Raw genomic sequence first — 14,158 nt, forward strand, 5'->3', positions numbered from 1 at the left:
AACTAGTTCCTGTGCCCAGTTATGAAATGAAAGGCAACCAGCACATATTTCCAATGAGTGACTATTGTGTATGCAACCCAGTCCACTCCGGCAACAATATATAACAGATCAGAGCCCTAACAGATGTGGTAAAAGAGTTTGGATGATCTTATGTGTTTGTCCAGAACAAGTCTTCTGACCTCCAGAGAATGTAGCAAAGGCCATCTATTTTCTCTGGGAAGGGGGAAGTAAGATGAGGATTGGCTTTGGAGGGGGCGGGGGCAAAACTTGGTGGGATACTTCTTTTATTTTTATTATTAGTTTTTATCTGGGTTATATGATGGGGATCAAATTGGACTTTGATTGAATATGTAGCTTTTTATATTATGTCAAAAGTACCTAGAGTTCAGGATTGGTGTTCTTTGGTAGATATGGTGTACAACAAACTAAATAATGCTATTCATATGATTTTTACCTAGGTTTTGTCACAATAATTAAATAAGCTAAAAAGATACATTATTTAGTTCTGTTTCTGATTCTCACATATCTTCCAAATCACTTGAATAAGTACAATAAATTGTCCTCTTGAGTGATTTTGTGGTACTTTGGATCTACAGCTGCATCATTTATGATGTCACATGTAAGGTTGACTGGAAAAGCCATAAATATGTTTTATGTCAAATAAAAATCCTAGATCAAGCTTAGAACTTCATTCCTTCTAGAGCATTACAACTTAGTGTAATGGCATTTGACAGTATTGGCATTTTTGATACGACTTCTTTTGGCTAGCTCAGCATTCTGAAAAAATAATAGTGTTTTCACTCTGTGATTGAAAGGGTTAAGTAGTACCAATTCATTACCACTCACAGAAGGATTTATTTTGTTCTCCTAAATCAGTTTTATTCCCCATTGTTATTATTCCCTTGGGTCAGCTCTTCCAATTGAAATCAATACAAGTGCAAGTGACACAATCAATCTAGATATTTGATTATGGATTTGAGACCCCCAGTCCTGCTCAGTGCTCTTTAGCTAGTCTCTTTCTGATAGCGTCCCTCGAGAACTGAAAATTCATATTGGCAGCCATGAATTATGAACGCAGATTTAGAAACCAGATAATAATCTCCATTTATGTACTGATGCTTCTTATAGGAAGGATGACAGAGACATTAAAAGATAAAGACTTGATGTTTGTAAACCTAACTGCTTATAAATATTTTTATTCTATAAGCTTTCTCCTGAAATAGAGAGGAAATTTACAAGACCTCATGGCTCATCTATAAAACCCCAAACAAAATAGATGAAATCTATGGTTATAAGCTATATTGTCAGTACAACATCACAGATGATGTAAACATTTTTATTATTTGCTTCTTTAGAGTCATTTATATACATTTTGGGTTCTCCTGAGAGAGACTGTATTCCATGCAGGTATCCTGCTAACATCACAGCCCAGTGAGCATCATGGTGCTGGTTGTACCCACCAACGGGCAAACAGATTTTCCTCTCCCCTGCACAGGTTTCTGGGAGACCTGCAACCTCCCAAAGAACAGCCATGCAGGGTCGGACCATTGGTCCATCTAGCCCAGTTTCCTGTCTTCTGACAGTGGCCAGTGCCAGATGCTTCAGAGGGAGTGAACAGAACAGGGCAGTTTTCCAGTGATCCATCCCCTGTCATCCAACCCCAGCTTCTGGAAATCAGAGGTTTAGGATACCCAGAGCATTGGGTTGAATCTCTGACCATCTCGGCTAATAGCCATTGATGGACCTATCCTCCATGAGCTTCTCTAATTCTTTTTTTAACCCAGTTATACTTTTGGCCTCACAATATCCCTTGGCAATTCCACAGGTTGACTGTGCATTGTGGGAAGTAGTATTTCCTTATGTTTGTTTTTAATCTACTTAATAGGCAGCAGATTAAAAACAAACATAAGGAAATACTACTTCTTCATTGGGTGACCCTGAGTTCTTAAGGGGTAAATAACACTTCCTTATTTACTTTCTCTACACCATTCATTATTTTATAGACTGCTATCTTATCATCCCTTAGTGATGTCTTTTCTAAGCTGAAGAGTCTGGTTTTTTAAATCTCTTCTTGGACAGAAGTTGTTCCATGCCCCTAATCATTTTGTTGCCCTTCTTCATACTACTTCTGGTTCAAATAGATCTTTTTTTGAGATGGAGCAACCAGAACTGCATGCAGTATTCAAGGCATGGGTGTACCATGAATTTATATAGGGGCATCATGATATTTTCTGTCTTATTATCTATCTCTTTCCCAATAGTTTCTAACATTTTGTTTGCTTTTTTGACTGATGCTGCACATTAAGCAGATATTTTCAGAGAACTATCCATGAGGACTCCAAGAGCTCTTTCTTGAGTAGTAACAGCTAATATAGACCCCATCATTTTGCACGTATAGATGGGATTAGGTTTTCCAATGTGAATTTCTTTGCACTTATCAATATTGAATTTCATCTGCCATTTTGTTTCCCAGTCACCCAGTTTTGTGGGATCCCTCAGTAACTCTTTGCAGTCAGATTTGGACTTAACTATCTTGAATAATTTTGCATCATCTGCAGATGTTTTCACCTCACTGTTCTTACCCTCTTTTCCAGATCATTTATGAATATGTTGAACAGCACTGTTTCCAAAACTGATCCTTGGGGTCCCTGCTGTTTACCTCTCTTCACTGTGAAAACTGACCATTTATGCCTACCCTTTCTTTCCTATTTTTTAATCAGTTACTGATCCATGAGAGGATCTTCCCTCTAATCCCATGACTTCTTACTTTGCCTAAGAGCCTTTGCTGTGGGACCATATTATGGGGTTTACAGACTCCTCTCTCTGGCTGTGGCAGGGGAAAAACTGGAGCAGTACTGGGCCTGGAAAGCTCTGCCCCTCAGATACTGGCAAGCATGCTCCTGGGGAAAAGAGCAGTATAAAAAAGAGCTCCAGAAGCCCAGACAGGAGGACTAGAGAAGACATTTCCAGGATGAGCACTGCCCTGAAACTGGAGGAGAAAGAGCTCTTACTCAGGAGGTCTGGATGTGAGTCTTTCCCATATTTCTTTGAGACAACATGCCAGAGGTAGAGGTTGCCAGCATCAGCTCTGAGACTCTGAGGATTTAGAGCAAAGCACTATACTCAGACACCAGCCATGCCCCGAGCTGAGACATCGGATGGGGTAGGAAGTAGCCCAGGGGAAGGAGAACAGGAGGTGGGCCATACATAGGCCAGCCCATGCTGTCACATTTTTAGGGCAAAGGGCTGGGACCCAGAGGTGCAGGAGGACAGGAGTCCCCCTTCTCACCTCAGATTCCCTACGCCTAGCACTGTGACAGGAAAGGCCAGGGGTTTACTGCCAAGGAAATTGACTCAGTTGAACCCCATCCAGGGTCTTGGACACACTGGGAGAAAAGAGATACTGAGGTTGGAGTCTAAAGGCCTGCTGACTGATCCAGCAACCCTGCTACAGACCTTGACAAAACCTGTCTGAGAGTCCAAGTACAGTGGATCAACTGGATCACCCTTTCCCACATGCTTGTTGACACCCTCAAAGAATTCTAATAGTTTCACAAGGCATGATTTCACTTAACAAAAGCCCTGTTGACTTTCCCAACATATCATGTTCATTTATGATAATTCTATTCTTTCAACCAATATGCATGGTACTGATGTTAGCTCACTGGCCAGTAATTGCCAGGATCACCTCTGGAACCTTTTTAAAAATTGGCATTACATTAGCTATCCTCTGGCCATCTGGTACAGGGGTGGATTTATGCAATAGGTTACATACCAGTTAGTAGTTCTGCAATTTTATACTCATCCCACTCTAGGGGTCTGTCAAGACTGGAGGTTTTTTACTCGCGTTTTAAATTGAATTCACTGATTCTCAGTTAACTAACACCATTCTAAATGCTAATGTAGGCACTGCAGAAATTTTTGTTCCTGGTTATCGTGCACCCCACTATTAGCTAAACTCTGCATGTTGGAAACAAAAAGCTGGATCATGAGCTCTTTAGGTCAGGTCTGTGTTTTCATGGTGTGTATGTACAGTGCCTAGCACAATGAGGCCCTCTTTCTTGATTGGTGCCCCACTGCAGTAGAAATACTAAATAACAATAATGGATGTCCTTATGCAGTAGCTTCAGCACTCTTCTTGCTGTACTGTAAGAAATAGAAGCTCTTAGTAATGTGAGAGGCTCAGGTGCAAGGGGTGTAGATGATTTAAATGACAGTAAGAAAGTAGTAAATAGTTCATTCAAAGAGGAGAACTTTCTCTTCCCTGACAGATATTTCCACTTACAAACAGCCAAGGAAAGTTAGGGTGTGAACACACAGGTTTTTCACTGGCAAGACTCTTGTGACTCAGTTGGATGAGCAAGAAGTAGGTGAGAGTGTCCAAGGAACTTTCTCCCACCTTGAACTGGGGATAGGCCCAAATGGTAGTCATCCATTGAGTGTAAGGACTTCGCTCACCTCCGCTAGCCATGACCCTTACTTCCCTGCATCAGCTAGCAAAGCAGGCTGATGAAGGAACAGATACATGTTTCATTCTAAGCAGTTGGTTCTCCCCTGAAACCCATGTGCCGGCCTGAGGCATGTTTCCTGCAGGAGCTCCTGCTTTGGCACTTCATCCTTAGACTAGCCTGTGAATTCTGCCCACAGTCTAGTCCAGAGGTGGGCAAACTACGGCCTGTGGGCCACATCCAGCCCACGGGACCCTCCTGCCCGACCCCTGAGCTCCTGGCCCGGGAGGCTAGTCTCCAGCCCTTCTGTTCCCTCTCCCCCGCAGCCTCAGCATGCCGCACCGCCAGTGCAACGCTCTGGCAGCCAGACAGCACAGTTGCAGACCTGCCGCCAGCCACCGGTGCTCCAGGCAGCATGGTTAGGGGGCAGGGAGCTGGGGGTGGGGGGTGCGGTGGATAGAGGGCTGGGAAGTTGGGGGTGGTGGTCAGGGAGTGGGGGTGTGGATAAGGGTTGGGGCGGTCAGAGGGCAGGGCACAGGGGGGTTGGATGGGGCAGGGGTCCCGGGGGGGCAGTCAGGAAGGAGCGGGGGTTGGATGGGGCGGCAGGAGGCAGTCAGGGGCAGGGGTTCCAGGGGCGGTCAGGACAGAGAGAAGGGGTGGTTAGATGGGGCAGAGGTCCCGGGGGGCAAGTCAGGAATGAAAGGTGGGGTTGGATGGGGCGGCAGGGGACAGTCAGGGTTGCGGGTCCTGGGGTGGTCAGGGGACAGGGAGCAGGAAGTGATGGATGGGGTAGGAGTCCCAGAGGGGCTGTCAGGGGACAGGGAAGGTTGGATGGAGCAGGAGTCCCGGGGGAGCCATTGGGGTGAGAAGTGGGGCGGGGGGAGAGATTGGATAGGAGGCGGGGGCTGGGCCACGCCTGGCTGTTTGGGGAGACACAGCCCCCCCAACCGCCCTCCATACAATTGTGGAAACCCGATTTGGCCCTCAGGCCAAAAAGTTTGCCCGCCCCGGTCTAGTCCATAAAAAGGAGTGAGCAAATAAAGACATGCCCCTTCCCATTTGCCATGTTAAGATTTAGACTTGTTTGCACTGATAAGAATAAGCAGGAATTTTCATGCATTGATAATAATACTTTCCCTTTACAAGGGCTCTTTGTTTGGGGCTCTGAAAGTACTTCACAAACCTTATTGATCACCACAGCCCTGTCAGATAGGTAGGTAGTATTAGCCTCAATTGACAGAGGGGGAAACTAAATCAGAGAGAGACTGAATGCTGTGCTCAGGAATGGAACTCAAGAGTTTAGACTCTAAGTCCTCTGCTGTGAGGGGCCATATGCCCTTTCTCTTTATTCTTTAAATATTCTGTACCTTTCATTTTTAAAACTATAACATGTTTTAATTATCATGGAAAAGTGTAAAAAAAAGGAAAAGTTCTTTCAGTTCAAGGATCATACAAAAGTTGGGAGCTATTCATTATTAATAAGAGTAGATGCTCATTTAGGATTGATAGCGGTGGTTGGATTTGCCATTTTATCACAGTTAACGTTGAGCTACCCATCTTTTATAAGGAGCTCTCATAACATCCAGCAACCGTCTCCAAGCCCTCAAAATGGGAATAAGGGTAGCCTATGATAAGAGAGACTCTCAATTACAGAGCACAGTTTCAAGGCTTGAGACCATGATCTATGTGTAAGAACAACACATCTGCCAACTCCAAGAGCAGAGGAACAAATAGCTGCTCAGTTGATTGAGACAAAGGTGGCAGTGCACTCATCTGGAAAAATAACAATTTGTTGAAAAGAGGAACAATAACTCAAACTGAAAAACAGAAAACTCACGCTTTAAAAATAGTTATGGTAATTGGGAAGACACTGAAAAAACAGTTAATAGTATGTGATATCCACCCAAATAAAAATGGGGGGAAATATAATATGCTTTCTTAATGGCATAAAATCAATCTGTAATGTCTTTTGTTTTTAATTCTAAATACTATACTAGAAACATAAGGGGAGGAGAGAGTGGTGGAGGGAGGATTTTAGGTGGCAGTAAATATGCAGCTGGGGCTTTGGGAATGGAATTCATGAGTGCTGGACAATATGGCGGAATCAATGGAAGATAGAACAAACTTGTAGTGGAGGGAGTCTCTATGGTCACAGGACTTTGTCCACAGGTGTTCAGTGGCACAGAACCAGAAATAGAAAGAAATACAAGTCTGGGCACACCTGGGGTTGGAGGGATGGACTTTTTGATCATGGAGAGGGACAAAAAGAGAGCAGCGGGAGGGGAATCAACAACTGGAACAGCAGAGGAGAGAAAACAGGTCAAAGGGGTCTGAGAGCAGTTGAGAAGCCATGGACTTCAATGGATTGGAGGTTGTGGAAGGGCCAAGTGGGGAGAAAGTTGATAAGTGTTGGTAAGCCATGTTGAAGGAGGTTAGAAAATGGTAACATGGACATTAAATGATCAGAGAGAGAGAGAGAGAAGTGTTGAGTGAGGGCAAGGTGAATTGAGTGATTATTTCTGTGAAGGGAGGGAGTTGATACAGGGTTTGTAATCAAATGAAGACGTGAGGGTAAGGAGGCGGGTGGCTAACTGGTAAGGTAGGACATCGTTCTGGAAGATTAAGTTGTTGAGGTTGAAGGTGTGGGATTGTGAGAAGAGAAGGAGGTTTTGTGGAGTTTTAGATTTTCCTTCATAGGAAGGGTGGAGGGCTTGAACCTTGTATGGTTATTTGGCTCTTCATATTCTTTCTATTCACAAATAATTTATATTGAAGTCTAAATACAATTTGGGTCCAGTATTCATCGATCCAAAATTTCAGGGGGAAATATATATATATATTTTTTGCTGTAGGTACATAAGGAGGCAATGTTATCTAGTAGTTAAACCGGTAGTCTGGTCATGAGAACAGCTGGAGTCAGTTCCCAGTTCTGCCACTTACTGTTTTTGTGACTTGAGATAAGACACTTAACCTCTGTATCCCTGTTTGCCCACATGTAAAATAGGTATAAAAATAAGCATAGGGTGTTCTGCAGGTTCATTAGATAATGTTTGTGTAGTGCTTTGAGATCCTCAGTGAAAGTTCTATGATACTATAACTCATTCAGTAGCACCTTACAGCATGAGCAGTCCCACTGAAGTCAATGTGAGTATTTGTGGAGCAAGATTCTACTCAATGTAAGTAAGCATATCAGAATCTGGTCCTATATAAGAACAGTAGAAGTCAGAAATCATGTTTCAGAACATGAAACAGCCTTAAACTCAGTCTCACCAAATAAGGTGCCGTCTGAAGTACAGTGGTAGAAAATATTTGTTATCTTGTCTTTGTGACTAGAATGTGACAAAAACACCATATTTTCTGGGACGCTAACATAATGTTAAAAGGAAACAATCTAGTATTAAATATGTATGTGAGCATAAGTACTTTATTTTTATAGAGTGCCTTTCATCTTGAATGATTTCACAGCACTTTTCACATATCATACATGTAAAATGTAGCCCCTTCTAGGGTAGAGAACAGTAGTCAACCAGCATACAACACGCTGCCCGCAGGGGTGGGGAGAGAATTTTTTTTAATCCAGGAACGCCAAGCCAGGGAAAAAAACAGTGCTCTTATGAAAAAGCATCATGGGTTCTTTAATGTCCAGAGTGGAAACGAACTTAGTTCAAAAATTCCTACCCCAAATTTCCACACTCTCAGTAAACTGCTTGGCATTGAAAATTTATTGCCTTAGTAATCAAGGACCTGAATAATAATAGTAATAAATATACCCAATGCTCCTTGAGGAAGGTGTGCTCACTTGATACAGAATGTACTTTTGTCATTTTGTGTACAGGATGCAGTTTTTCAATTTAACATCTTTTATACCTCAAAGTATAAATTTTTATCCAGATGGGGAAGGCTACCTTAAAAGAGAAACATTCCTACAAATATACAGTTTTTGAATGTTAGAAGAATGTATTTGGGTTATTTTACTTCCTTTCTCATTATAGTCTTAGTCGTGAGAATGGTTTCATGTTATGCCATTTCTGTTCTCGTTACAACCTTTGTCACATGAATAAGATATCAGAATGCTAATACCTAATATACAGTATTCTGTGTCTGCTGGTACAATACTGTACTACTGTAACCTTTGCAATATTATGTATTCTGATTGGCTGTCCATTTCACCTCTTCCCCACAAGTTAATAAGGCCGTAAAAAGGAGAGAACTTGAAATGGCCAGCCAGTCAAATTACAGAATATTGAAAAGGTCAGAGCAGTACAGCACACAGAAAAAAATTACGGAATATATGAGGCATTAAAATTCTTGTGACAATGATTATAACAAGAATGGAAAAGGATACCCATTTATGTTATTTCAATCTAGTGAACCCCATAGGATGATGTACCCAGGACAGCATTAATTTACGCACCACCAAGCTGCATGAATTTTATGCACCTATTTACACTGGTATTCAATAGAAAGGATGTGCAGCTGCTTTGGAACCCCTTTTGAACTGTACTTCTGATGATACAGAGACCCTTCAACTAGAAACACCCCCAACTAGAATGCTGTGTAAAGCTTTACACTTTTTTTACAGTGATGTACAGGTGGAATGTCTATAAGTTATAAAAGGATGTTTTTACTACCTTACTTTTTTCTTGTTCTGCATTCTTTTCTGTGTTTGTAGATAGATATTGTTCGTTTTTAACAGAAAGTGAGAAAGTAAACTTATTTTTGGTAGCCTTTAGTTGGAGGGTCTTTGAGTATCATCATAATGACATGATAAAACACAGAGATGGGGGAAGAGCTATATTAAGGCAGGATCCTTATGATCCGCGTGTAACAATTTAGGTAGCAGCAGTAAGTCAAGAGAGAAAAAATCCAGGCTTCATCCAGGTGGCTGGGAGGGGAAAGAATCATGAGGACTGGTCCTGGTGTAAATGAGGAGTGACTCCATTGGAGTTAGTGAAGTTACGTTGGTGCAAAAAACTGTAAATGAGATCAGAATCAGGCAGAGTTGGGGAGAAAAGGAGAGAGCCTGACTGGAAGAAAGTCCTTCTGGGAATGAGTAAGATCAAGGAACCTGAGGAAACCTGGGATGGTGAAGAAGAGCTGTGCATGTATGTGTGGAGGGGTTCATATCTCTGAGAGCAGTGCAGGCCATTCAGGGGGAAGATTGGCAGGCTCGGGGGGAAGCTATTTTCTTCCTACTTGGGAATGCTCCTCCAGAATGGGCATGTCAGCAAGGTGGTGATGGGAACTTTTCTAATGAAGCATCAGCGATTGGTCATGCCAGGTACTGTGAGGCATGCCAGGTACTGTGAGGTTGACTGTTTGACCAAAGTGAAACCACTCTCCTTAAGGATTTAACAGTGTCTCAAACTATTGTTCACAGTGGAATATGGCACCCTTTGTAGGAAGCTGAGATTGGAACTAAGAGAGGGGTGGAGGGGTGGACACACATGAAAACTGGAAAGAGAGATGCACAATCTACTTATACTCCCAAATAAGGACCAAGCTGAGGCAGACTAGGCAGGAATGACATAGGGTGATATGAAATGCTTATCATCATAGCACTTTCTGTCAGGCTGAACCAATGCGGCTGCATTTTCCAGCCCACTGAAAGCAAAGTTTATGCAGTGAAAAGTGGTAAAGCTGCACATTGTATGTCACTCCCAGCAGGAGCAATTTGAGGACCTGCATTTTAAAAATATTTTTCTAATATTTTATTTTTGCTAGTAGCTGTAAGTAGTTTGGCTGGGAATGGCAATAAGAAACTCTTGGTCTGTGTTAGGAAAATGGTTGGTGCTCTTCAGTTTATAAATATATAAAGCAGTGAAGAATCTGAATTGCCGTGTTGTCTAACTCATTGTAAATGTGCAAGTTCATTTTTGAGCTGAATAGAATGGTTATATAATTACATACTTCTCATAATTATTGAGTAATTATATACTTCTTATAATTGCCGAGTAATCATTCTGCTATAACTAGAACTTAATGTTACAACTAATTGTATAATTACTGTGTATTAATGCTGTTATCCTGACAACTTAGAACAAAGTGTTGCCTTGTCGATTTGTTCCCCCTAAACTGCATTTTTAAAAATAAGATACTGTTGCTTGTTACCTATCTGGAAAGAGATTTAAAAAATAAGGAACACAAACAAGTGAGCAGGGAAATTATGTGTGCTCATCTAGGGCTTGTATGGTCTAGCATGAAAGGTGTTAACACATTTAAAAACCCTAGTGTAGACTGGGCAAGATACATTTTAACACATTAGTTGAGTGAGGTGAACCTTGGGGAGCCTGTGTTACAATACGAAGGTCTAATGTGTTAAAATACATCTTGCTTTGTCTACACTAGGTATTTAAAACTTATTCATGAGAACATCTTCACTAGCAGGTTTTAAATATATACCTTTTATCATAGCCCAGATAAGCCCTTAGGTAGACGACAGAAATTAGGGCTTGTATGTGTATATGGAGTTGGAGTTTGCACTTTACTGTGTTTTCTGTTCTTTCACTGTTCTTCATAACACAGTAGTGAAAGCACAAATACAAAGAGAGACTGCTTCATTGAGAGGCATATAAGGGTTTGAGATGCATATACAGACACCCAGATCAAGCAGTGGCCCCATTCACAATTCCCTTCTAGCAGGAGTAGAATGTGTGAGGTTGCATAAGGATGGTCTCAGGTGAATAATGCTACTTTTGCCGAAGTTTATCTGTACCTTTTGTGGAATGTGAAGAGTTGTTAGGCCAGATTTCTTGCATGAGACAAAATGCGTTCCTCATTACAGCATGTAAAATAGGGTCTTTTGGCATAGTTCTGTTCTCAGTTCCACTGGTGTAATCCAGATTAAATTTATTAACTTCAGTGAAGTTACTTGAATTTACGCTAGTGCAAATGAGATCAGCATCTGTCCCTGAGGTACATTGTGTTGCTTAGTGGTATTGTAATGGAGGCAGAATTTGGCCAACAGATAAATTGGACTTCAGTGGAGCCTGAAAAAAGGAATGCAAGACTAAAAGTTAAAAACACAAGAGGAAGTAAATTTACAAAACTTTAGCTATGGAATAATCAAAACTGTGCCCTAAATTCCACCCAAGCAATTCTGTTGACATCAAGAAAGTGGCATGGCTGCAATTTGGGGCCAATACCTTTAAGTGAATTACAAAATGTTTGTAAGAATCACCAAATCAACATATGATAGTTGCATAGAGAGAACACTCAGAGTGTGCGCTGGCCTGAGTTTACTACTGTGTGTGAGGATGTAACTGAATGTGTTGGAAGTGCTATTGAAAGTGGTGTTTGAAGAACTGCTTCAAGCATAACAATGTGCTCAGTTTTAACAGTGCATATTAAACATGCACAGAGAAGAATGGAGCCCAGTGAGTGTTCACAAAGGTGTAACTAGAACAGAATTTGTTTGTATTATTATTAATATTTTGAAATATGTATATCTGTTGTATTTTGGTTTTGCAGTGGACTCAGACTGGAGAACTAGATCCACTTCTTTTGAGAATTACAACTCATATTGCCTTTATTCCAGATATTTTAAAATCCTACATCTTTCCGTTCAGCTATTAGATATTCTGTCTAATCAGATACTTGTCACTGCGATATTTGAACACTTCTGTGACCCTACCACTGATTTTTATGCAAAATTCACATTGACTTTAATGGGAGATGGTGATGATCATATTATCACCTGTATAGCATTTTACACGTTCAAAACATTGGACAGTAAATGAGCCCAGTTTTGCTCTCATATACCTAAGTGCAAATTCCCTATTCTCCTCTCTCTCATCTCAGGGCTTTTGGGTTTTGGGATGTATGAAAGGGTTGGATTTTCCAAGAGGCCTAAGGGACTTAGTCATGCAAATCTCCCAGTTCAACTGAAAGCCTGTAGGTTCCTTTGGACACTTCATAAAATAGAATACTGTCAATCTTTCTTCCTCCTTCACTAGGCACTAGATCCAAGATCACATTTGAGTCCATGTACTTTTCAACCAACGTTTGTAGTTTTCACATATGCAAATGGGAGTGATCTACCGCTTTGATGGAAGTACAAATTTCTAGGCAGAAATCCTGGCCCCATTAAGTCAATGAGAATTTTGCTGTTGACTTCTATGGGTCCAGGATTTCATCCCTAAACTTTTTGAATGATCCTGCTCATTTGAACAGCTCTGAAGCAACAGTCAGAACACTAATGACTCTCAAATGTTGGCCCATGTTTTCAGCCTATAGCAATCTCTTTCTGTACTGTATGGTTAGTTCTTATGGTACCTTACAAATACCACAAGCTATTCATGAAGAAAGGAGAAAATTGGGCACAAAATATTAAATGTTCAAATGGGGTCATCACTTCCTCCCATTGAAGTCAATGGCAAAATCCGCATTGGCACCAGTAGCGTCAGACCTTGGTCCATAAAGAATAGGAATTGCAGTAGGTATAAAACCTAACTATTGTTCTCCCCACCTTTTTGTTTTGAACAGCTAGTGCTAATTACACTATTGTAAATGGCACAAAGATCTTACACAGCAGCAAAGAATCCAACATATGGGTGCCCATTAGAGGACTGATTCCATTTGCTAACTACACTATACAAGTAAATGCTTCCAATAGCCAAGGCTGCGTGATAAGTGATCCCATAACAATAGCCATGCCTCCAGGGGGTAAGTAGAAAAAAAGTTCTGTTACTCTGCATGTTACAAATATACCGTTATGTTGTGCTGTGTTGTTCTGTTGAACACATTGTTTATTATTGCAACTGAGGGCCTGGCTACACTGGAAACTTCAAAGTGCTGTCGTGAGAGCGCTCCCGCGTCAGTACTTTGAGGTGTGAGTGTGGTCGCGTGCGAGCGCTGGAAGAGAGCTCTCCCAGCACTCCTGGTAATCCACCTCCACGAGGGCATAAGCTCCGAGTGCTGGGAGCCTGTTTACACTAGTGCTTTAAAGCGCTCTGACTTGCTGCGCTCAGGGGGGTGATTTTTCACACCCCTGAGCCAGCAAGTTAGAGCGCTATAAAATGTAAGTGTAGCCAAGCCCGTAGTATTTGAAGTTCAGAGGAACGTTTGCGTTAGCAACTGTTACTCGCAAAACGTTGGGTTCAGCTTCTAATACTGCCTATTGCACATCTTAAAAACTGTAAAATATCTGGGCAGAGGTAGATAGCCATAAGTTTGTGTGTGTGAATGTGAAATGTCCTGCATTTTTTGTTAATTTGCAAGAGGCACTCAGCTAGTATAGTGATAGGCTAGTCTGATACAAGAACCTAGATAAGTGCGCAGGCTGCAGAGGGTAATCAGATTTTGTATAGAAAGTGTAAGCTATGCACAAGAACAGTATAGGTTGGATATATTTTGAAGTGGTTGGTTTGTTAATGGTAAAGTTCAGTTTCAGCAGCATACTGGCTGGAATCACAAATTGGTGTAGATCTACTGAAATCAATGGAACTATGCTGATTTACACCAGGTGAGGATCCAGTGCACTTTTGGTAAGTTATTGATCAAGAAAGGTTTGAAATATGCTTCATACCACAGCAGAACAAATACCTGCAAACATTTTATCTGAATACTCACTGAAATGAAAGCCTGAATTCACATCAGATGGGTTTGTGTCCCTTTTGTATTGTCTTTATATTAATATTCTAATGAATGAATTTTCTAGCAGGAATGTTTGCAGAAACAGTGAAATGTAAGTGAATATTCCTAAAAGTGAA

General features: G+C 41.4%; 1 protein-coding gene across 1 annotated transcript in view; it reads left to right on the plus strand.

The window, feature by feature from the left end:
- USH2A (usherin) overlaps positions 1–14,158 on the plus strand; it is a 572,584-nt gene that overhangs the window by 343,054 nt on the left and 215,372 nt on the right. Inside the window, exon 37 of the mRNA XM_073338913.2 lies at positions 12,933–13,112. Coding sequence (XP_073195014.2) covers positions 12,933–13,112 — 180 coding nt within the window. The remainder of the gene's footprint in view (positions 1–12,932; positions 13,113–14,158) is intronic.

This window comes from Lepidochelys kempii, chromosome 3 (assembly GCF_965140285.1).
Source record: "Lepidochelys kempii isolate rLepKem1 chromosome 3, rLepKem1.hap1, whole genome shotgun sequence".
Classification (NCBI taxonomy): Eukaryota; Metazoa; Chordata; order Testudines; family Cheloniidae; genus Lepidochelys; species Lepidochelys kempii.